Source organism: Nelumbo lutea, chromosome 1 (genome assembly GCF_056320005.1).
Source record: "Nelumbo lutea isolate HS-2025 chromosome 1, American lotus-T2T, whole genome shotgun sequence".
In the NCBI taxonomy this organism is placed as follows: Eukaryota; Viridiplantae; Streptophyta; class Magnoliopsida; order Proteales; family Nelumbonaceae; genus Nelumbo; species Nelumbo lutea.
The window spans coordinates 71,087,198-71,113,279 of NC_142684.1; the positions used below are offsets into that span (position 1 = coordinate 71,087,198).

General features: G+C 36.2%; 1 protein-coding gene across 8 annotated transcripts; it reads left to right on the forward strand.

Annotated features, from left to right (window-relative positions):
• The first annotated feature begins 251 nt into the window (after positions 1–251).
• On the forward strand, positions 252–18,553 carry LOC148875224 (E3 ubiquitin-protein ligase COP1-like). Of its 8 annotated transcripts, none has more exons than XM_088965767.1 (15): positions 599–1,108; positions 2,117–2,194; positions 3,232–3,387; positions 3,908–4,264; positions 4,974–5,131; positions 5,257–5,322; positions 7,026–7,115; positions 7,640–7,718; positions 8,884–9,039; positions 9,156–9,254; positions 11,776–11,880; positions 12,312–12,491; positions 17,135–17,245; positions 17,335–17,522; positions 18,104–18,553. In XM_088965767.1, exons 1-14 carry the CDS (start codon positions 767–769, stop codon positions 17,503–17,505), a joined length of 2,148 nt encoding a protein of 715 aa, XP_088821893.1. In that variant the 5' UTR covers positions 599–766; the 3' UTR covers positions 17,506–17,522; positions 18,104–18,553. The 8 variants fall into 8 exon arrangements, with proteins under 8 accessions (XP_088821897.1, XP_088821895.1, XP_088821898.1 ...); XM_088965768.1 differs by having other exon boundaries at positions 18,134–18,553; XM_088965771.1 differs by lacking the exon at positions 18,104–18,553 and having other exon boundaries at positions 252–1,108; positions 2,079–2,194; positions 17,335–17,702.
• The last annotated feature ends 7,529 nt before the right edge of the window (positions 18,554–26,082 follow it).

The following is a 26,082-nucleotide window of genomic DNA, read 5'->3' on the forward strand; positions in this document are numbered from 1 at the left end:
ATTTAGATTTTGCAATTTGCTTCTGATTAATAATAAAAAATAAATATTTATAAAAAAATTTATTATCATTATTACTATCTAAAATTATCACATGCACACTTAATGGTGATTCTTCAAAATAATCACAAACAAAAATAAGAGCAAAATCATTTAAGGTCGGGAGTCGAACCCAGGTCGCTGGATTCAAAGTCCAGAGTGCTAACCACTACACCATAGAACCCATATTTCAATCCAGAGTGCTAACCACTCTCGACCAAAAAAAAAAACTTGCCAGATGAGGTATGGTCGAGACTCGAGACGTCGAGTCGAGTCGTCCGTCGGGCGTCGGCCTTCCCTGGCACCCTTAGACGATATAGTCTTTACTTTTTGGTCCAAGATCTGGCAAGTCCAGTCATTGCAGAAAATAGCCTGAATCCAAAAAACCGGAAGGCACTGTAGAAGGAAACGTCTCTGACGCTCCACGGCTCATGAAAACGAATCGAAGCTGAGTAGTGGCTACTCGACGTGGGCCATTTCTGCCCTCATAATATTCTCTCTCTCTCTCTCTCTCTCTCTCTCTCTCTCTCTCTTATTTTATTTCTCTTCACCGGTCATTACCCATTTACCCCTCTCTAGTCCGTCTCTCCCTGCCATAAACTGCCACTCCAGAAAATTGGAACCTCTCTAGTTCTCTCCCTCCCTCCTCGGTCGCTTAATTCTGTGGATTGATCCCATCGTTCCGAAACGCTGCAACTTGGACATCTTTCTTCAAACAGTTTGTGGAGAGATGGGCGAGAGTTCCATGGGGGCACTTGTGCCTTCGGTGAAGGCGGAAGCAAAATTGTCCGTGGTAGTAGCAGGGTCGTCAGAGGCCGCTGATGAAGCAGCGGCAGCAGAAGCTGAAGGAGGTGCAGCCACAACGATGCCGGATACGGGAGTGGCCGAGTTCGATAAGGACTTCTTGTGCCCGATATGCATGCAGGTCATCAAGGATGCCTTCTTGACGGCTTGTGGCCATAGCTTCTGTTACATGTGTATTATTACTCATCTTCACAACAAGAACGATTGCCCTTGTTGCGGCCGCTACCTTACTAACAACCAGCTCTTCCCCAATTTCCTCCTCAACAAGGTTCATCAACTATTCCATTTTCTCCTTTTAGTCAGTTTCCTTTTTGTAGGAATTAATGCAATTTTTTGTGTTTTATGGGAATTCAATATCTTTATGCACTTGAATTTTTGTTCGATTACAAATTTATTTATATTTGCTTGCTTGTTTTGAGTTTCAAACATTCATGGGATTGCAAATGCAGGAAGAAACTTTGAAATTCTTTCTAGTATAGTCGTGACTGGTCTTAATGCTTTAGACCACCAGCTTAATATGAATATTTTTGGTGAATACTTGCGATCTTCTTCTGGGATTTTTAGAGTGCATTCTGAATTTTCTCCAACGGATGATGTTTGAAAAAGAAAAAAAAAAAAATCTAAAAGTAAGCCAAACCAGCTTGTCCCAAGAATGGGTTCTGGTAACGAAGATTGGAGATTTAATGTCAACATGTCTTAAAATATTTCTTATGAGGTTAGGACCGTGTGAGTGAAAATCGGGGAAACTATTTGTTTATTTCAGTTGCAGAAGAGAATATCTTTACTGTTTGGAAAATTATTTATACTATATTATTATTTCTAAGCTGCTAGCCTCTTCATGAGTTTGATCCAACTGAACGGTGGTAACTGGAGACCCATTAGAACTACGCTTAAAAAACAAAATTTGGGGAGAACTTGGACAAAAAAGAGAAAGGAATCAGACATTCAGACTATTTTATACACTTTCTTCTATTTGTAGTAAAAAATAGTTTCATTGCACTCTATCTAATAAAAGTTTGGAGGTCTCTACCGTAAGTGACTTGGTGGGTTGTACAATCTACATTCAACTCTGAAACTCTCTGAAGTTTTCTTTAGATATTTTGGCTCTGTTCACACGTCATGTTATTTCTACATTACTTGCATCATATAATTGGAATACTGACCGTTAATTAATGAAGTCTTTGAAATTTAATCTTCATACATAATTAGTGTTGTAAAATAATTTCCTTGGCATGCAGCTCATTATTATACGGTTTATCTGTACCACATTTTGTAGCTACTGAAGAAGACTTCTGCTCGTCAAATAGGGAAAACCACATCACCCATAGAGCATCTTCGTCGGGCATTACAACAGGTCAGTTTTTACTTCTAAGTTCTGAGGCTGGAAAGTTTCAAAAGCGACATTTAATATGTGGTTTCCATTTTTTTTGTTGGTGGCCATTATAAATATTGATCGTTTTTGCTGATCCTGCCAATTTGTTAGTTTATGTGGCCTGATTACAAATTTTATTCTAGTAATGCAGTAAAAATAGCCTCATAGCTTTAAGTATTCTTTCACTGGGCTTATATTTAAATGCTATAGAGTTCTGGCTCTTGGTCTAATTATAACTCTCAAAAAGTAAGATGGGTCTTCTTTTACTGATAACATATATCACACCATTTTCTAGTAGTACATGCATACATTACATCTGAAAATCATATTGATTTCCTTTTTGATGATTTATGTTTATTGTTTCTCATTTTATTTTCACCTTAAAGGTCTAAAAGAGTATCTGGTTAAAAAAAAATAATTCAGTGTGTGTGTCAATTGAACAATTGTTGTTTCATTTCTTGGTTTTATCATTATTTCCACAAACCATCATTCTTTCTATTTTCATATTGTTGATCTCTGTCAAAACTAGCCACCATGTGTGTGGGTTTATTAGAAAACAATTTGTCATGCATATATTGGGTTTATTTAGTGAAAGGCATACATTCAACATCACTTATGTCCCTGAATTGTTGTGTTGGGAATAGGAAAATTCTTTTGAATTGACGAAGCTGTAGGTCATGCCAAAATAAATAGTTAAAGGAAGAATCCAATGCTAGGGCTGACTTAAATATGATCCTTAGTGGAGATGAAAGCATAGTCTGATGCTTCTTTTATGTGAATAGGCGAAATATGCTATCTTTGACATTAACATCTGCAGGCAAGGCAGCCAGATATGTCTTTTCACCTTTGTTTTCCCAAATAAATTTTTTGAGACCCTTGAACAGAAATGATTCTGATCCTATGAGACATAATTTTGCCATAGTAATAGCACAGTATTTAGCAAATTTAATGGTTTCTTCTTTCAAATATGCTTCTTTTCCAACTGTTTAAATGCAATGTTTTCTTTGACTCCTAGACAGGGATGTGAGGTGTCAGTTAAGGAGCTAGACAGCTTATTGACTATCCTTCTGGAGAAGAAAAGGAAAATGGAGCAGGAAGAAGCAGAGACAAATATGCAGATTCTGCTTGACTTCTTGAACTGCCTAAGGAAGCAAAAGCTTGAAGATCTGAATGAGGTTTGTAGTCATAAATCTTTGGAACAGCCATGTTTGCCTTTTACGGTAATTTATTTTGAAGGTCCATCCAAATCAGACCAATAGGTTCTGTATACTCTATTTTCTAATTTCTATCAGAAGTGTTGTAAGTCCTTTGTTAAGAGTGTAGCATTATCTTCCATGAATACATGCAGCATGGTTGGACTATTTGGTGGATTTCACCTCAAATTGAAATGTCTTAGTGTCATCAGCATCACGACCCTTCATTTGATTGCTTTCATTTGGCTGAAAGAAAATTTATTGTCTGCAATCAGGTGAAAAGTGTTAATCCAGATAATTATGATCCATTCAATTACATTTTCGTGTATGAGATATAGCTCTAGCTATATTTTGGATACATCCTGCCACCCTGTGTGTGTAAGCTGAGTTTGAATGTTATTGGATGACTGTCTCTAATGTATGTCTGACAGGTTTTGTCTTTGTTGAAGCAATTATGATATATTAAATTCATCTGATTAATGCGTTTCTACATCTTTTGTAGATACAAAAAGATCTTCAGTATATTAAGGAGGATATTAATGCTGTAGAGAGACATAGAATAGAGTTATATCGAGCAAGGGAGAGATATTCAGTGAAACTGAGAATGCTTCATGATGATCCTATGGCTATAAAAGCATGGCCATCTTCAATGGATAAGCACAGTCCTGGCCTTCTATCTAGTGCTCGTAGTGCACAAGGGGGAACAAGTTCAGTCAACTTTCAGAACAAGAACGATCTAAAGGCTCAATTGAGTTCTCAGGCACTCCAAAGAAAAGATGCTCTCAGTGGATCAGATCCACAAAATGTTGCTACTCAATCTGGACTTGCTATAGCGAGGAAAAGACGGGTTCATGTACAGGTTAATGACTTCATAAGATTCTCATCTAAATAAACCATGGAAATTATGTTATAGTTTCTGTACTAAATTATGCCCATTTGGTAAAGATTACCAACCAATAATTGCTGGTTGGCCTTGTGTACATCAAGAGTTACCAATGGGTCCCACTACCAGAAATTGTTGAGCTGATCTTCTGAAGAACAGAAGAACCATAAAAGATATGGTACAAGATCCTGAAAAATCCACAAAGTGGATTTGTAGCACCATTTGTTTGCTTGTTTTTCAAATCAGTAAAAATAAAGCATTTTATTAGAGAAAACATAGGATGTAGGATTCATCACCAATATCTTACCTACGATTACAAGTTTTCACCCTGTGGGATTCATCACCAAGACATTTTGGCTTCTAAGATTTGTAGCACCATTTGTTGTGTTGCATTTTTATTGAACAGGAGATTAGAGTTTCCTTGACTTGTCTGAATTCCATTCCATGCATCTGCTCCATGACAATTCATGTTAATTTTCTTAGTGCACCATTTAATGTTTAAAATGAAAGTGGAGACCTCCCTTAATTGATTAGGTTAATGAACATTTTCCCTATTATGTAATTACATACATTTTTACACGTATCTTATTTTTATGTTTTTTATTCAGATCGTGAAAATTAATTATAAGTACTTTTAATTTATTTTATCTATTCTGGATTCACTCATTTCCATATCTTGCAACAGTTCAATGACCTACAAGAATGTTACTTGCAAAAACGGAGACATTGGTCCAGCCAATCACAAATGCAAGAAGAAAGGGGTCCAAATGCCATTAGAAGAGAAGGTTATCATGCAGGTCTTGAGGATTTTCAATCTGTATTATCTACCTTTACGCGATACAGGTATCCAATAATGTATTTTTTAGTTATTGCTGCTCAATTCCATTTAGGAAAGCATTTGATTTTACTTATGCTGTTTTTTTGTTATATTGGTGGTTAATGTAATTTTTTTTTGTTGTTGTAATTAGTCGTTTGAGGGTAATTGCAGAACTCAGGCATGGGGATCTCTTTCACTCTGCCAATATTGTATCAAGGTGAGGAGAAATTTTGTACATATTACATTCTTATGAAGGCATATCTTAGTTGAGAAACTTTTGGGGTTCATACTTGGATTGTGCTGCCATTTGATCTTGGTTTTACTTAATTGTCATTGTCTTGGGCAAATTATAATTTCTATTTTAAAGCATGGTAAATCAGAAAAAGTTATCTGAAAAATATGTCATAATTTTTGGGTGTTGGATTTTCTTATATGGACAATACTTCTATTCTATCAATTCATTGTTGAGTTGACTACCAAATCCTGCATTAACTAGGGATAAATTAACTAAGTTGGGTTGTTCCAAATTGTGGTTGATTTAAAGTTATTGTGGAAATCAACTAAGACATTGCCACCTTTTTTGGTAATTTAGTATTTTTGTCTCTGGGAAGGCAGTAGGCCTATAGCTCAATTCAAAATTTTTGTCCAAGTTTCTAACTATATGGGAAAACTCTAATCCTCACTCAACAGTTGCAAGCATGTTAGTCTTATGTTTTTAATCTGTAGGTATGTGTTGATTGCCACAATCGTAGTAGCACAGAGGGTGCTAAACCGGTGCCACAAAGACACTCACAACGAGTCCACAACTTGGCACACATCTGTGATGAGCTAAGAACCTGCATAGACTTGCGATGAACTTAAAGCCCAAAATGAGCTGCGATGAGCTCAGAACCCGCATAGACTTGCGATGAGCTCAAGTTCATCGCAAGTCAAAAACGAATAAAGAAACACGAGCTTCACTAATGACGCGCATGGCAAAGCACCCAGTAGGATTAGAAAGGACATGTGAGATAAATATTGACATCACCTGCGCCACATCAGTCTACGAGGCTCACGAAAGGAAGTAACACACATGTATTATGAGAATCCTCAGACGAAAGGAAGTAGCACATGTGGCAAAACCCTAGCGTTGTTCCCTAACAACTGACACCGAATCCAAGATTCCCTTCCCTAATGGGAATTAAACATTTTTATCTCCTTCCTTTCGGGACCTCGGGATCTCTCCCTATAAATAGGGGTCCAACTCATAACGAGACCATCATCCTATCACTTCATTCACCCTAGCCTTTAGCCTACCTCCTGCTTTCTTGCTCTTGGCTTTCCTTTGTCCTTCAAGGAGACCCCTGTACGTAGCCTAACCACCATACTCACACAACCAATTAATATGTTTCTCTCTTAAAATGTATTGAACCCAAGCAGAAGTTTATCTCTGTTAAACTTTTGCTATTTGAGACAATTTTGATCTTCAATTGAAATAATGGGAAATTACCCACCTTGTCTACTTCAACTTATCCTCTAAAAAAATCTTCAACCTATCCATATACTAAAAGTTTGAGCTTGCAGCCATTTCTGCTGTAAGGGTCCTTGTTATTTCTTTGTCATCATCTTTCTTAATAATATCTATTACTGTTCTTGCTCCCTTTCAATTTTCAATCTCATGTGGAGTACAATTTTCTCTCAAGGGTAAATCAACATAATAATCTGGTTTGTAAATTTAAATTTGGGTCAGGAAGGTATAAGGTTATTCTGGTGCAAACACAAGTGTGGAGGTTCCATTTTGGGTCCAATGTAGAGATTATCCTGTAACAAAGTTTCAACATAACTAATTGGTTCTAACTATTTTATGTGAAACCTATTCACCGTAAAAGAGAAAAGCATCCACCGTATTATCTCTATGATTTAACTTGGTATCTTTCCTAGGTTGACTTATCAAATGGTGCTTCCTGATCTTTGCATGGGCTCTGTCTTGTATCTCAATTGCTGGACATTCTACCTTTCAATTCTGAGGGTGTAAGTAAGACATTGCACATTTACTTCCAGTGAAAAGAGGGAGCTTTGACAAATTAATAGATAAATGCTCTTCCTTGTGAGTTCTATGTCTTCTTAAAAAGTTGTCTTCCTGAAGCTATTGGAAGGAAGATGTAGACATCAATGATAGTGGTACAAATTGGTGGAAAAATATATGCAATTACAATAAATAACACTGTATACTTTTTGATAAATACTTGTATGTATGTTGAACTTGTTAAAAAAGGCAAATCCCCAATGTTGGTCCTAGTTATCCAGGGTTGGGAGGGGTGGACTGGACAGGAACCTAATTAAATCATAGTAATAGAGGCACTATGAGTGGGAATTCATTTAATATGGTGTTGGTAGAGTGGTTAGTGGTAGTGCCTTCAATTTAAAATTACTCAATATGATGTTGGTAGCTTATACATCCTATCTTTTTGTAGCTTCATATTTCTCCTTTTCCTCTGAGTCATCTATAATATGTATATTCTGACATCAATAAATGGCTCTCGTTTCTATTGCAGCATAGAATTTGACCGTGACGATGAGTTATTTGCTACTGCTGGAGTTTCTAGGCGCATTAAAGTTTTTGAGTTTTCCTCGGTAAATTCTTGGTTATCAGAAATTATTTTGCCTTCAGTTCTGCAATTACAGATTGCATTATGGAGCTAGGCATCTAATTCACTCAAATCATCAAACAACCAACTAGTATTCATCATTTCATTGATGGTCTAGTTGGGCACTAGGGTTCTTATACACCTAGATGGGTGACTAGTCAATAACTGTGATTACACTGCTGCCCAGATTTTGAATATTTTCTGGAATACCACCATAGGAGCTTCGTTATGATAATCAGATCTTGACTAAGCTACCTCCTTATTGGGATGAGTCTGTGCTGCCAGCTTCAACCTATTGGCATCCCATCATTAGTTCAAATATATAAATGTACTATAAACACACAAATACATGTGCACCCACTTGGGTATATATATTACCAAAATTGCTCCTTTAACTTTTCTCATCCATCCCAAAGGCATAAATTAATAAAACAATTGGTTGATTTTTTTTTGTTCCTGTTGATGTTCTGCCCTCTAATGTATTTCTCCACAAGAGGCTTTATGCTTGGCCCAACTATATATAGCTAGTAAGTGTTTTAAAAGGCGTGGGAGGCATATGCCTGGAGGCGCTCCCAAAACGCCCTGAGGCGTATGCCAGAGGTGCTGACACCTCTGAGGCGTACGCCTCTTGCACATTTTTCATGAGGTGTGCTAGAGGCATACGCCTCATGCACATCTTATATAAAAAGACAAAAAAAAAAGAAAAAAGAAAAAACGGAAAGGAAAGGAAAGGAAAAGAAAGGGAAGGGAAAGAAAAAGAAAGAGAAGAAAAAAAGAGAAAAGGAAAGAAAAGAAAAGGAAAGGGAAGGGAAGAAAAGATAAGAGAAAAGGCCCCCACTTTCAACTAATGTTATGCATCTTTGTTCTTATTAATATAAAAGTTTTTTATTAAAAATAAAGAAAAAATGAGATCCCCCCTTCCTCTTCATCCTCATCCTAACCCCCTTCTCTTAAGGAGGCTTACGCCCCTTGTGTTCTGAACTACGCCTCACGCCTCTAGGTAGTGGAACGCCTCGCGTCACGCCTCCGCGTTTTAAAACATTTAAATGATACTCACTTACATGTACTCATTGTACAATTTCCTCGGTCTTTAATAAAATTATCTATTATTTATCGAAAGATGCTACTCACTCTGTATGCATGGTTTGCAGGTGGTGAATGAACCTGCAGATGTGCATTGTCCTATTGTGGAAATGTCCACGAGATCCAAACTTAGTTGCTTGAGTTGGAACAAGTACACTAAGAACCATATAGCTAGTAGTGATTACGAAGGGATAGTCACTGTTTGGGATGTAAACACTCGACAGGTATAACATCTTCATCTTATTTTTACTGGAAAGCATCATCTTATTTGCCTTGTATTTTTCTGCATTTCAAACCTCTTGTTTCTGTTACACATTTTAAACCATGGTCAATCTTTTAGAGTGTGATGGAGTATGAGGAGCATGAAAAGAGAGCATGGAGTGTTGATTTTTCTCGCACAGAACCCTCAATGCTTGTGTCTGGTAGTGATGATTGCAAGGTACTTACAATATATTCTGAGTTGAAAAGTTTACTTTATTTGGCTGGTTATCAGTAAAACAATTGAATGAACAAAAGATAATTCATATGTTATTTGCTTGCACAAAATGTAGGAAAAGTTTTATTGTCTTCCCTAAAGTATAGCTACGATAACATTTTCTCCCATATAGTTTGCTTGCATCTCTAGACTCTACTAATGAGGCTCAAATTTGATTTCAAAAACTAAATAAGTTCTACGAAGTCTTATATTAGTTAATGATAATTTCACCATAAACAATTGATGCAATTGGTTAACAATGTTACATTTAATATTAAATAAATAAATTGTTTTCTTAGAAGAATACATAGAAATCTTGCTCTTTTAAAGCTTTAAAGTTCACATGAAGCCACCAAGACATTGCATAGTTAACTCTGGGGATAGGGTAAGATCCTAGTAAGACACATTTTGGGGGCGGGGCGGATTGGACCTTTGAAAGAGTGCTTCTCTAATCTCTTCTCTATCTCCTTGTTCAAAACTAAACTTATTTTCCACTTCATTTCTTTCTCAAGGGGTGGTTTATCCTGGGATTTTGGTTTCAAGAAAGGGCTAAGAAATTACGAAATGCCTGCTGCCATAGATTTAATCAGTTTTCTTGATTCTTTGTCTCTTGTGCAATCTAAACCTGATTGCAAAATTTTGAATGCCTCCTTCCAGTATTTTCACACATGCTTCCTTTTTCATTGCCCTCATTTCTTCCACACCTCCTACTCAGTCTTTTCCCAGCAAAGGAAATTGGAGCAAACCAGTGCCCCCTAAGATTAGGGCTTTCTGTTGGGAGGCATGTCATCAAAAGAAACACACATATGAGATGCTACAGAAAAGAAGACCTTGGTGCCTGTCTTCTCATGTTTGCTCTTTGTGTTATGCAAATGGAGAATCTATTTATCTATTAATCTCCTGTCAGTTTGTGTCCAATATTTGGGAGTGGGTCTTTGACCTATTTGGATGCAGGTGGCATGGGCTTGAGGACCTTGAATCTCTCTTTAGTATCCCTTTCTTTCCTCAACCCACCAAGGGAGGTAAGGTTATGTGGAGGTTATTAGGGCTGCAATCCTTTGGATGTTATGGGAAGAACATAACAATGGGATCTTTAAATAAAGGATTCAAGAAGAGGTCAAGGAAAGTGTACAAATGAAAGTTGTCCAGTGGATTCAAATGTCAAACCTATATGAGAACCTTTCTTTTGATAACTTTTTTCTTAGAGGGTGGAGGATGATGGCTGCTACTTCTTCTCGTATGGATGTTGTTTCCTTACATTTAGTGCCACCAACTGATTGAAAGAAAAATATAACGGGGAGAGAATGTAGTTGTGACTATGCTTTACGAGAGAACGAAAAGTTTCCTTTTTCTCTATGGCTTAAAGTTTTCCATGTGACATAATTTCTAGTTTATTTTCAGGATTGAGGAGGATAAATCCATAATTAAAACTATAGAGGAGGCAATTGTAATTGCTTTTACATTGTACAGAGGACCTTTTCTTTTGATATCAATGAGTTATACTTTACCTTTTTCAGAAAAATAATGCAATTGCTTTTATACTTCAGGGGAGACAATAAAATTTGCCCCAAAATACAGTTTTTGTCTGTTCATTTGATTACCATAATGGGTAGCCCAAAAAGGATTTGAATAATTACAAGTTAGTAGAGCAATTTCATATCAATTAGCAACTAAGGAAGGGTATAATTTTGCATAGTAAAAATTTAAGGCAGAGAGTAAGGAAAAGAGAAAAAGAGAAGGGACAGAGCTGCTGTTTTATTTAATTTAAAAGAGAAGGAGAGAGTAGTCATATGCCAAAAGAAACCGTTTTTTATCCTTCTCTTTTTTTTTGTTCTTTTTCTCTTGTCAAAACCCTTGGATCTTTTAAATTTTAATAGTAAGACCTTAAAAACAAAGCATAATTGATATAAACACACACATACACACTAGTAAGATGCATAATAAGGCACCTGCCTTGTATTTTTGTCACAGATGTCTTATCATCTAGGCATCCAAAAAGGGGTGCCTTCTTACCTAGGCAACACCTTGACAACTCTGCTTTTGATACTCTTTATGCAATGCACCCTTGACAATTAGATATTTTAGTCTGAGCTCAATGCTAAGCTGTCAAACTTTAACGGTTTTTTTTCTTGCCCTAGATATTTGAAAGTCCTAGGTTTAAGAAACCAGTATCTTAAGGTAAGTAATGCAGTAAATCATGTGAAGATGCTTCAGCATTTTTCAGCCATATCCATGTGCTATACTGTGCCAGTAAGTGGTAGGCTGCCACACCTCCCTGCCATTTTACTCTTTCTTGCTCTTTCTTCATTGTGTCAAGATAGCCAGGAAGGTATAGGATGAAAGTGACTATAAGAAATGATTCTAGAGTTTTGGTTGTCTTTCAAGACTTTCAAAGGTAGATGGTTGGTTTAGATTCGTGCTGACTCAATTGGTTTTCGTTCTTTTCACTTCTAACTTTCCTTGTGGTGTATTTGTGTGAAAACAGGTTAAAGTGTGGTGCACAAAGCAGGAAGCCAGTGTACTTAACATCGACATGAAAGCAAATATTTGTTGCGTCAAATATAATCCTGGATCTAGCATACAAGTAGCGGTATACTTTCATCTATCATACATGTTTTGATCATATGGACCATTGGACCAATGACCTGGGGTGGGAGGCCATGCTATATAATGTCTTGCATAAAGCTCATATCTCATTTAGAGGGCCATTACTCCATGATTTATTTCAGATGGACCGCAAGCAACCCCTAAGGTCATAATGCATATGTATTCATGTTTGTTTTCCTTTCCATAGAATGTTAACTTTTACTTCCTCACTGTGCGTCAGTTGCTGCTTCTGTCAAACTCAATCTAATCTTTCTTAACAGTCTTTCCAATTTCATCACTGAAACATATTTCTCAATTTTCCTATCTAGTCAATACTCCTGCATCTTACTTTTGCTTGGACTTAATCTATATAAAAATCAATCTATATGTATAAAATCCATCTTTTAAATTATGAAAGCTTTTGTTGTTCTGCAGGTTGGTTCTGCAGACCATCACATTCACTATTATGACTTGAGAAATGTCAGCCATCCACTCCATGTTTTCAGTGGGCATAAGAAAGCTGTTTCATATGTAAAGTTTTTGTCTAACAATGAGCTTGCTTCTGCATCTACTGACAGTACATTGCGGTTATGGGATGTGAAGGAAAATATGCCGGTAAGTGACACTGCTTGAGAGATTGGTTAGTTTGCATTTTTTTTAACATTTTATTTCAATAGATATAGCTAAGCATTATATGCACTTTGTTTTCTTAGTTGCTTTTTACTGTTACCCAAGGATAAATAAGTAAACAATTATCTCTAGACCTATTATGCTTTTATGTGTTTGAATGGATGGTTAAAGGATGAAAGTAAGTTTGTCTGCAGTATCAGCTTTCACAGAGTACACTCAGTTGACATGGTTGGAATATCAAAGTAATTGGAGTCTTTTAAAAATGAGTTTTACTTGATCTAAAATCCTAATTAGTTTTTTTTTTTTCCTTCTTTTTGGAGGAAGCAGTAATGTTTTAAACATTGTTTTAAAAGGCTTAAACCTTGAGGCATGAGGCGCACAAATTCTGCCTCAAGGCTTAAGCCTCACAACTTTGATGTGAGGCTCAAGCCTTTGTTAGAATGAGGCGTAAGCCTCAAGCCTCAAATATCAATGATTACATAGTTATTTAATGCAAAAAATATAAATTCTTACCATTTAAAACATATAGAAATAACACTTCAATAATTATAAGCCAAATAAAAAAGTAAAAAAGAAAAACCAATAAGGCAAATCAAATTCTAGTAGTTTTTCTTAGTGTTTTTAGAAAGTTCAATGCAAAAAGGACTTATTAAGGTCTTAGTTTCTTTTGGATAAATTAAGTGATATTTTTCTTATTATTCTAATTGCACTTCCATCCATGACCTTCTACCAATTCTCTCCCCTTGGATCATGTATGATTTGAATTTAGGAAACCTCATTAAAATTTGGGAACAAACTTGGGTGGGGGATTTTCCTTTGATGAACCAGTTCCCTTCTTTGTATGCTCCCTCTGACTTGAAAAATGAGACCATTTCTTCCTTCCTAGTTCCCTCAGACTCAACCTCTAGTTTTGGGTGGAATCAGGGCCTAAGAAGGGCTGTTAGGGATACAGATTTGGGTAACATTTCGACCCTCTTGGCCATTCTTGACAATGTTTTCTTGGACTCTTCAAAGGAAGAGAACAAATTTTGGACCCCCTCTCCCTCGGGCTCATTCTCTTGTGCATCTCTGTTCAAAACTTTAACTCAACAACCTACTCTTCCTAGTTTGTCTTACCCTGTTAAAGAGGTTTGGTACAAGCCTATTCCTCCTCAGGTTGGGAGTTTTTGTTGGGAAACTTTCCTAGAAAGAATCAACACAAGTGATCTGTTTCAAAGAAAGAGACCCAAGACTTGTTTATCATAGGTGTATTCTTTACAAGGTGGATGGGGAATCTGGTTACCACCTTTTGGTGTCTTGCCTCTATGCTAAAATTATATGGGAATGGGTTTTCTCACATTTTGGGTGTAGCTAGAATCCCCCAATGAATGTACAAAGCATGTTTTCTCCTTCCTTTTTCAGCTGGCCAATGAAAAGAGATAGGATCATGTGGAGGTGTCTAAGTGCTGCTGTTTTCTGGACCTTATGGGAAGAAAGAAACTCAAGAATTTTTATTAGAAAAGGAGAGAAACATCGAGAACCTAATAGAGTTGGATCACTTGATTCATATTAGGGTGGCACATTGGCTGAAACCTCTGGACTTATTCACAAACTTAACCGTGGATGACCTGTTGAATTTTGATGCCTCCCCCCTCTGGCTTCCTAAAGCTGAATTTCGATGGCAGCAGCTTTGGGAACCCAGGATTGTCAGGTATTGGGGGAGTTTCCAGGAATGATGAAGGGATTGTTTCAGCTCTTTACTATGGACCTATTGGGGAGGGTGACTCTCTAAGGGCTTAGATTTTTGCGGCGTTGGAGGGGAGTTCAAAGAGCAAGAGAGCTGAACATTTGGAGGCTGATAGTTGAAGGGGATTCCCCCCTCAAAAGTGGCAGGACTTTTTGACTCTAGTTTTTTCCAACAACCAAAGAAGAAGGGAAAGGTGATGTGGAGAACAACGAGAGCAGCTATTGTGTGGGCAGTTTGGGAAGAGAAATAACAGGATTTTCCAAGGGCAAGAAAAAACATTGCTTCAAGTTATAGAAGTCATCACCAGCAAGGCGATACATTGGCTGAAAACAATGGATCTCTTCAAGGATTTTTCTGCAGATGACTTGCTTAGAGGTTGGAACATAGTAGCAAGCCCCTTTATCCCTCTTACTATTGTTAATGAAGAGTGGACCCCACCCATATAGTTTTCTGTGAAACTGAACTTTGATGGCAGCTCTATGGGCAACCCTGGTCCTTCTGGAATCGGGGGTGTGTTTAGAGATATGGAAGGAAGAGTTTTGGCCCTTTAGGGGTGGGTGACTCACTATGAGCAGAAGTAATGGCACTCCTTCAAGGGCTCAGATTGGATAAACAGTTGGGCTTCCTACAGTTAGAAGTGGAGGGGGATTCAAGATTGGTCATTGGCTGGATGCAAACAAGGAACTTGGGCACTTGGCCTCTCCCCTTAGACATCATACAAGGGAAATAATGAATTTGATACGGGAGTTAGGAGCACAATTTAACTGGGTTAGGAGAACAGCAAATGGGTTGGCTGATGTTTTAGCAAAGCAAGTGGTTAATAGGGAGACTTATTTTGGGCATGCTTATAGTTTGATCATGTTCTGAGGGGTCACCTCACCTTTTAGGAAGGTGGAAATTGTAATTTTATAATTTTAAACTTAATGAAAGTTACTGTTTCCTATAAAAAAAATAGTTGAAGGGGACTCAGAGGTGGTGGTAAGATGGCTAAAGGAAGAAAAGACTGCAATGCAGAATTACAACAATGAAAGGAAAAAAATTTAAATGGATGACAAAGGATATTGAGATAAAATTCAGTTGGGTGAAGAGATATGCTAACTCATTTGCTGATGGGCTAGCAAAGCAAAGGGTGAATAGGGGTTCTTTGTTTTGGGCTCATTTCTAATCTTGTAATCTAGTTTTGCTGGTTGTGGGAGATTTAAGATAGCTTACCTCCCTCTGTTTGTATGTATATTTCTTCTCAAATCTTAATGAAATTCCATGTTATTAATAAAAAAAAAAACAGTGGGTATATAACCTAGTTTGGTGAAATGACACTGGGTACAAAAAATAGGAAAGTAATTCTAAATAAATTAGCGAATTTATTTTTTAACATAGAAATGCCTATAGGATCTGGGGCTAGGTAGTGTTGTCAATGGATTGGGTACGGGCTGGGTCACGGTAGACAGTTCCAAATTGATGAAGCATATAGACCCAGTCCTGGCACAGACCCTATAGGGTCTGCTACTTAAAGGCCTAGAACTGACACAGTTATTAATTCTTTTTTTTTTTTTTTTGAGGAACCCAATTATTAAATGGCCCTATTGGGTCTGACCCAATAAGACCTGATTATAATTTATGAGAATTTGGCTTGATAATTTGACAATTAAAGGCATTGATTCAGTTAAAGCAAGTTTTCTCAAATCTTGTAAGGAAAAAACATAAAAAAATTATAGAACAATGAGAAATGAATTAAGAAGAATCTGACATCCTCCATCACTTTTCTTCCGACCCCATCCTCAAAAAGTAAAATCATTTCCAATAACAAATCCTTGAAAGGCACAAACTTGTAGGGAGTTAAGTTATTTTAGCTCCCATTGTTCTCAACATTTAATCAATTAATGAAATCTCTGTTATTGATAAAAAAAAAAAAAACTTCACAAGTTTCAACCACTCGATAACTTCCTGTTTTTGTACTACCCAACAGTCTGCTTTTCTTTCCCACATTAAAGTTCTTCACCCATTATATTTTTACAATAAGTCCCCCTTAAAACATCACAAACTTGTTCTAGACCTTAATGCAATGATAACCAAAACCTGGTTTGTACTTATACTTGAAGGTGATCAGATGCTTGAACCTGTGCAGTGGCTCATTGTTGAAGTGAGATCATGAAATGCTGTATGAAAAGTGCTGAACTATTAGTAAGCCAGCTGCCTGTAAGATTGTTGCTGCTATTGAATAATACGAGTGAGAAAGGAGAGAAGCCAATTAGGGTCTCTCTCTCTCTCTCATGCTTCTTACATATTCATCTTAAATTCACAACTTTGGACATCTTATGACATTATTATAGATAAACCATGAGAATATATATGTAAATAAGATAATCGGTTAAGGTCTTAATTGGGCTGGAACAGGCAAAACCAATCTCGACCCTTTTATTGTTGGAACTCAATACCAAAAAGCAGAATTGACCCTGTTATCAATCATGACAGAAAGCCCTATGTAATAGGTTTGATTCCATTGGGTTTTTCAGGTTGACCTAACCAATTGATATCCCTAGGGCTAGAGGGCCATAATCTTGGTTCCCAATTTCCTAGGCCAAAATATCAACCTGATACAAGGATCATGAGTCTGTGTTTATTGGTAATCATTTCCATATTGGGTCTATAAAATGCTTTAGAAAGTTCCAGAAGCAATGCATATATCAGGTGTCAAAATAATCTCATCCTCAGTATTCTTTTATTGGTAATCATCTTCTCAGTTACACTTTTTAAATTGCAATTGACCTTTTTCTCTAAATGTTCATGTTTAAACTTCAACTTAAGAGTTGCAGTGACTGGCAACCTTCTTAGTCTTTGAATTCTTGAAATAGTGTAGAAGCTAATCTGTCCTTGATTTCTTTTCTGTGGAAAATATTCACAGCTCCGTACATTTAGAGGCCACACAAATGAGAAGAACTTTGTGGGTCTCACTGTAAACAGTGAATACATCGCTTGTGGCAGTGAAACAAATGAAGTGTTTGTTTACCACAAGGTTGGTAGTTTCTCAAGAATCTGGCCTCAGTTTAGTTTGTGATTCTATGGAAACACCTAAACTAACTTGGTTTTGGGATTCACTTGCAGGCAATCTCCAAACCTGCAGCGGGGCATAGATTTGGTTCTTCTGATGTGGATGATACAGAAGATGATGCAGGACCTTACTTCATTAGTGCAGTGTGTTGGAAGAGTGATAGCACAACAGTGTTAACAGCTAACAGCCAAGGAACTATCAAAGTGCTTGTACTCGCAGCTTGAATAGGGAAAGAAAAAAGGTAAAAAAAAAGGGAAAATATATAAAAAAAATCCATATACCCATCTTTTTTGCCAGGCATATACCCATCTTGAATCTCCCATTGTTAAACGTGATGACCCTTATATTGTATATATTATTAAAATGTCCAAAATGGTAGCTTCAAAAGGTTCAAATTAAATGAGGATCTCTATATTCCAAATTCTCTGGCAGCTGGACAAATAAGCCTTGACCAAGAATTAGAATTTGAAGCGCTGGCTTAGCTTAGTAGTGTGTTGAACTAGGTAATATACGCAAGTGTAGTCATCGATGCTCTTGTGCAATTGCTCAAACAAAAGATAAAACTGGCCGTTTTTTTGGGAGAATGACGGTTCAGCCCGGGGTCTGAATTTTTAAGCCAAAGTACAGGTGGGGTGGGTGTCAGCTTGGAATTGATGCCATATCACTGGGCATTGGTGTATAGAGTGGGGGGTTTTGACACTTTGAATATTTATAGCTCTGCAGTGGAATTCAGAAATCTGCATTGGGTCTGTCTGTATTTTTTCGTTTTAATTTTTTTCAATCTTATTAAAAAATCCAGTCTTCATGAAAATGTAAATGCAGTAATTCCATATAATGCTTGGAAGCATGTAGTTCCGTCAGCCATGAAAGATCAGCTCAAGGTCCCAACTCCCAAGAAAACGGAGGGAGAATGCAAAGCGCAGCTGAATGGTTGCAATCTGAAGTTTATTTCTGCCACTTCCTTTTGAACTTGGAGATCCGGAACGTGGGGACCCTGTAAGCTGTAGCGTGCCTCCCAAAGCCCAGAAATGAGAAATGTGCTTCTCTCACTCACCTCGTTATATCATGCTTATTCTTACCGGCGTAGATTTTGATGGGTTGCAAATGATATCGGATTGGCCAAATTTGAATTCGATCCTATCAAGGTGATTTGAATTTAATCCATTTGCATAAGTAGTTTTCAATTAATTTTGTTCACAAAAAATAATATTAAAGTCATTCTTAGTTCATTTTATTAATCATATATAATATTTTTATCATTTTTAATCTAAATTAATTCGAATCCTCTAGATATCTAATGGAAATGATCGATTTGAATTCAAATCAAATCAAATTTGAATCTGTCTATATCCAATTGGATTCAATCTGTTTGCACCCCCCTAGATTTTGATGTCCTATGATTCTCACAGGCTACTATAACCATATTTACAAATTCCAGTTTCCGACCTGTCCATGGTTGTTAAGGCTGTCACTGGCCCGGGTTTACCCAACATATCTGAGCAATCCAATCCAATCCGGTTCTGGGTCTACATTTTTATAATCTAACATATTATATAAGGATATGCAATTATTAGATGATTTTGAGAAAATAAAATAAGAAAATCATCAGGTAAATGACTCAACTACAATGGAGTCTTATTGGATATAATTTAGAATAGGATCCGTTTTGGGTCCATCTGTTTGAGTGGGTCTGACTGGGTCTGATAATGTTTTCTTAATCAGTTCGGAATGGTTCGGGATCGGTTTTACCCTAACCCGGATCAGACCTATCCATTAACATACCATCTTAAGTACCTGTTTGGGAAGGGTTTTCATGCTGTGCCTTTGACTTTGAGAGATGGGACTTGCCAGGAAATGAACAATATCTTGGAGAGTCGGATTCGGATTTAATCATCCTACAGCCATACAACCATTTAGATGGTTGCCAAACTTGCCATTTCTATTGTTGGGTGTCCGAGTCCGAGAGACTGAGACCCACCAAAGATTTACATTGTGTCCAAACAAGACCCAAGGCATACAATTCTTATCCCACTGCATTCGTGTCATGTTTGCTACTTATCTTCACAGTTAAATTATCTGTATATCCGCCATTAATGGCAAACAGAATCAGAATTCAAACTTAACAGGGGGGGACAGAAGACGCAATCACGCAATTACAGAAACTACAGAACAGAAAAAGAAAGTAAACAAGAACTCAGAAAGAAAAACGAGGATGTTTAAAGCATATATCGATATTTTACGAAAGATGTCGTTCAATTCGTCGCAACTCTCTCCACTCTCAACTCTTCATTCTTTCCTAACAGTACTTTTATGCGAATCCGCCTTCCATTACATGAACGATGATTAAGAGAAGGTCTCATGTCTCAGAACTCAGAAGCCAAAAATGTTTTTGCTTTCATTTCGCACGAAAATGCAATAAACTACAAATTGCTTCCAAGAAATTATCGCTTTCCATGCATCTACATCTAATACTAGCCTTGAGGCTCGAATTAATAAAACAGAATGAAAAGAAAAACAAGACAAATTTTTATCAGATATTACAGACTAACTCTCAATTTAGCAAGAGGTAGCCCCAGCTCAGGAGGGATGGGGAGAAGAGGGGGATGTCCACGAACCCGAGGCAGCAACCTGGTTTCTGAAGCTCTGTGAAGGGTGTAGAGAGCGGCCATGACTCAAGCGGACAAACTTTCGGGCTTGCAAGGTCAAGAAAAACTGGAACGACCTTGGTGGGGTGTGAAGAAAACGAGAAGACGGACGAGAAAGAAAAGCTCAGGAGAGATACCGCCATGGTCTTTATAGCCTTCTGGGTATTACTACCAGGTTGCAGTTGCAGAACTGAAACACCACCAGAATCATGGCCGCTGCTCCCATGAGAACCACCACCACCTTAAGCACAGCAAGAAGCCAAGAGACCGTAAAAGGCCAACTAGCTCTAGCTCTGTGTGAGGGTGGCATTGCTCTTGGGATCGAGGGAAGGTGATGCATCTCTATTTATATACGAGTTTCTGTCAGCGTGAAATGAAAAGGCTGAGGGTATAATGGGCACCGTCTAAAACAAATGGGCCTGATATATCATTTTCAGCAAAGGCAGGGACAAAATGGATAATGAGGGTTTGTTTGATAGGGATTCGAGAGAGCATAATTCTCTTCTCTGGACAGTCTGAACCAGGCTCACACTTCCACGTCTCAAGTCTCAAGTGAAAAAATTTCGCAACCAGATTCTGGATTTTGGGGTAATTTTACCTTGTTGTGTGGATATATGATGCACAGAGATTTATGGTTGGTTTATTGAATTATAAGCTCTTTTTAACATCCATATGTTACCAATAATGCAGTAAGCCCACTTTGAAAGACCCAACTGAGACAAAGTGATTATGAATTTTTTTTTTCCTTCATTTTTTAGATTGGAATTGGAAGTTGGTAGTTGTATCCAAACCCAACTATTTTGATCACCATGTATTTGTCAAATTGCCCCCACCCATTAGCTAGCAGACGAGCAACATTATTTGTAAATTGCAACCCACCATGTACCATACCACCATTTGCTTCCCAACTACTGTCTAAATTCATTAAAGGCACAGTTGATTTGGGGAAGAGATTAGTGGGCTCAAACTGGTTTTGGCCAATGGACCAAGCCAGACTAAACCAGGGAATACATGGATATTCTGGGTAGTTAGCTGGATTAGTTAATTACAACTTACAAGGGTCAGTTGCCTCACAATTCGATCCAGCTCTAGTATTTTACCTTTACCGGTTGAACCGGACTGTAAATGTTCATTGGTTTGCAAAAAACAAAAAAACTCCTAGCCTTTAATATTTATAATGCTCCAACCCCACTATTAATAACTATACTCTCCCCCTCCCATTCTCTGAGTTGGTAAGAATGTTAGAAGTAATAAACCTTGAATATTAACTACGAGACTACGACTGTTGAGTGTTTGATTATGGGTTTCTGAATGGTCTAACCACCCACTGTTCAGAAGTAATCTGAGAAAGAGGTAAGAAACAATTCAGGCCAATAGCTGTAGCCACAGAACATTCTCGGGAAATAGGTTTAATTTATTACAGGAGACCGAGATGCAGAGAAGAGGGAAGAGTAGTGGAATTGAGAAGAGAAAAGGCAAGAGAGCAGAGAGGTGCATTAACCTACTTAACATAATATGGTGCTTTAGACTTTGACCACAGAAACCCACATAATGAGCAATCCAGTCTTTAATATTTACCATGAATTCCAAAAACAAGGTTCTCTGATCCCCACCAATCCAGGTCCAACTCCAAGCCATAATCTGAAAGAGAAAGAACAGAAACAAAACCCTAGGACTTTAGCTACAAATGGGGTCTCTTCCACAAATTTCCACTTTATTGACTGTTCTTTTTGTCCCCCTCTCACATCCCAAATTCACACAAAACAATACAAAATACAAAAAACAAACCCTAATTCCCATGTCGTATATATGACAATAATTACCAATACAGCTCTGAAAGGTCTGCAGCACTGTGAGGTCCATCTCAGATGGTGCTCCATATTAATGGTGTATGAATTAATGCTTAATACTCAAGAGTGGGGGATTCATACATGCTTGATACATATTGGTTGCCTGGTTGGTGCATTTTCAAAGCTGCTACTGAAGACTGTTGAGTTCTCTCTATGCATTTCTCGTGAAGGGGCTGTGTCTGTGTAGAAGAAGAGTCATAATGAGACCCAAACGTCACGCCCCATCAGCAAACCTTCAGCAACCATTAAATTCTGGGTGGGTGGTCCACGGAGTTTGGTCATTGCATTGGTGATTTGGTGCTCTTGGCGCCTGGGACTCAACGTTTTTATTTGGTTGCAAATAGTTCCATCTAGAATCTATGGTTTAATGTAATGATGAAAACTTGACTTACCCGAACCTTTTTCCTCCGGTTCAAGAAGGTATCCGAGCCCACGACATAGCACATATAAGTGTTCTAGTATAGCCCATTAACCCGGTAACCTGTAACCCTGCCCCAGGTTATATAATCATTATTACATTGAAGCCCCATTCTTTCTCGGGTATCTAATGGGGGATAAGTTGGTTAATTGGGTATTTAACCACAATCCCTGCGTTCTTATGCTATAGGGTCCTATGGTAAGTAATTTTTTTTCGGGAGTACCAATTACTTACATGAGTCGATTTGGTTCGGTTTGATTATAGGGCAAAACTTGGAACCTATCTTATAGGGGCCAGTTTCAGGTTTTTGGAACTGGAACCTACCATGTGAAGGTTGGTTTCAGGGTCAGTTTTGGTCTTGATGGTTCTAAGATCGACTCCAAGGTCCTGTGGAATTTGTTCTTTCTTTACCCTTTTCCTTTAAAAAAGAAGAAACATGATATATATATATATATATATATATATTAAATTTGGTCCTCCATGTCAGCAATCCTCTCCTTGCTTCAAACCCCTTTCCTAATTTTCTATTTTTAATTTTTTTTTATTTTTTTAATTCCACATAATTACGCATTAAAGGAAATCACATATGCTTAACTATTAGCTAAGTGGCACCACTTTCCCCCCATTTCCTCCTAAATTTTCTTTAATTCCTATTTATCTCCTAAATTATCTCTAATTCCTATTTATCTCTTAAGTTAATCTAATTTAGTAGAGATATTCTCTCATAAACTATCTCTAATTCCTATTTATCCTCTCCCCTACTTTTTATCTATATCTATCTAAAGAAAGTTTCAATTAAAAAAATTCAGAACTATTTAAAAAAATCAGTAATTATTTATTATTTTTTTTATAAATATGCTTTCAAAATTTATTTATAAATGTATTTTTATTTTTGTTATTTAATAGAAAATTATCGATAATTATTGGAGATTAAACAGCTATTGTTTAACTTTTAAAATTTAATTTGTCGTATTTATTATATTTTTGTTATAAATTTACTTTTAGTAATTATATATATATTTTTTATAATTTATAGATTAATACTTATTAGATATTAAACTATTATATTTAAGATTACACTATTTATTGACTAATTTAGTATATTTTTAGTATTTATTATATTTTTGTAATTATTATATTTTTATTATATATCTATTATATTTTCATTATAAACTTATTTTCAATGATTGTGTATGTTTGCTATAAATTTTGAATAATTATTAGAAATTAAATTATTGTTATTTATTAGAGATTAGACTATAAATTTAGTTAAAATTAGGAGTGTTCAATGATTGGTTCAGTTCAGTGGCAGGTTGTTTCACCAACCAAACTGATTGACCATTAGCGAAAACCCACCAACTCGGGTTGTATCGATTTGGGTCTATTTTCGGTTTAGTTTGTTTGTTCAAAAGATTTAAACTTAAAAATTAACTTTAAATTTCATAAATTACAATGATATTATTAAAAAATAGATTACAAAAACTAAATCTATGATATAAAATATTTTAGACTAATAAATATGGGAATTTTCCTATTTTCCCATATTAAAAATTAAATTTAAAATATTAATATTAATATATATTTATTAAACCAAAGCCAATCTGAAATGCTAGAAAATCGATCAACTTGGGTTGAGTTTGATCGGATTGTTTATTAAAAAGTTAAACAACATTTTATAGAAATTGAAAACTCTTCAACTAATTTCTATAAAATTGAGAATTATATTTAACAATTATCAAAAAGTATAAAATTTTAGTTATTGTTATTATTATAATTAATAACCAAATACAAACGGGGGAACAAAATATTATAATGTTAGAAAATAAAATTATTAATTAATTTATATTGAAAAATAAAAGATAAATTAGTGTAATTTTGTTAGTAAACTACCAAATAAAAAATATATATTTTATAACAATTTAAAAAAATTCAATAAATCCCCATAGTTACACGGATGTAATAAAAATTTTCAAAAATTTTTGTAAAACCACATTTTCGTAAAATAACATTTTTGAATTTAAAAGATATAAAGTATTTGAAAGTTTATTTAAAATGCATTAAATAATTATTAAAAATTATTAGAATATTTTGGAAATTTTAGGAAAATTTATTACATTTGATAGATTTTGGAAAACCTTTGAAAAGTTATGTAATTTTCATTACAAATTTTGAAAATTATTAAAGATAAATGATTATGAGAAATGGAAAACTATAATTTGAACAAATAATTACACAAATTATTAAGATAAATTAGTATAATATTGGAAAAAGGAAATTATTGGTTAGTTTATATTAGCAATTATAAGATAAATTAGTATAATTCTATAACCCATTTAGTGTAGTTTTAGAAATTTACCATGTGGTTGATACTCAATATATATCCTTTTGATCATTTCTATCATCAAATTGAATATTGGGTTGATGGGGACAGTGTTTTCAAAACAGGATCAAACCAAATGGTTAGACCAGAAAAATTGGGAACCAGACACCGTTTCACCTCAAAACCATTTTTTGTCCAAAAACCGTATATTTGGCTAGCGAACAACTGACCTAGGCAATCAAACCATCAACCCGGACAACAATTTTTGGCCTTTTTTTGTTTTTCTAATTTTTTATTTTTTTGTCAAAGTGGGTCATCCGTTCAGACCAAACAAATAGACCGTTTGGCCCCAAAACGGTTCCCTATCTGGTCCAATTTTAAAAACCTTGAACGGGGAATGCGTGCCTTGCCTTGAGCTTGGCTTGGTGTGCAGCATAGCTTGGCCCAAGGCCTGCCCATGGACCAGCCCGACCCATGGCATGTCATGGGTCCATGCAGGCTCGAGCCATGGGCCGTGTCGAACTGACCCCCCAAATTTTCCTAGAGGAGGGAGACACGGCCTGGGACGCCTCGTGGTCCAGCACGATACGACTCGCACTTTGTGCAGGGCAGGGAAATTCAAGGATTCTCCATACTTGATGAGGAGTGGGGTGCATTGCCCCTGAACTCACTTGACATTGAGGAGTGGTTACCTTGCCTTGAACCCGCATGACACTAGGGACGCGGCAGGGATTGGGTAGAGTGTCATGGGGTGCCCTGCCTTGAACCCACCCATTGTCATTCCTATATAATTGTTAATTATTAGTGGAATTAATAAAAATGTTAGATTTTGTAATTATTTTTATTTATTTAAAATTAATCAAAAAATTATTTAAAAATAATAAAAAGAAAAAAATTAGTAAAATTACTACAAATTATTAATAAAACTAAATTTATCAAAAAATTGTTCATATTCAATTAACAATAATTATTTTTTATAAATCAACATTAAGTAAAAAATAAAATTATTAAATATTATCTTTATTGATTAAATTGAGTAGCTTAATATGTAGATTATCATTTTATGATTCAAAACTTATCATTTAAATTTAAAATTTTTAAATATTATCTATTACGTTATTTATTGTACACATTCAAATATTAAAATGAAAACAAATGATCAAATGACTTAACTCAATGGTCAAGTGAGACCATGAACTTTGTAACCATGAGTACTTAGGTTCAAATCTTCACATCCCCATAAGTATTTTAAGGTTTATTTCAAGGCAAGATCAGTTCCAAGACAAGTTTCACGAAGGCCAACCAAGGTCGGTTCATCTGGTTGATTCCGATAGTGTAAACCCCTTGACCATAAAATCAGTCTAGGTTGGGGCTGGTTCCAAGAATTTGGAACCAAACCCTACCCTATAACAAATTGGATAAGTTAGCTCAAGACTGATTTAAGGTTGGTTACGAGTAGAACCTATCCATTTTCTCACCCCTAACTAATACCCTCCTTGATAATGCTAATCCCCTCCCCCTTTCTATTTACCTAGTGAATACAAACAAAAACAATGACACTGACTTTA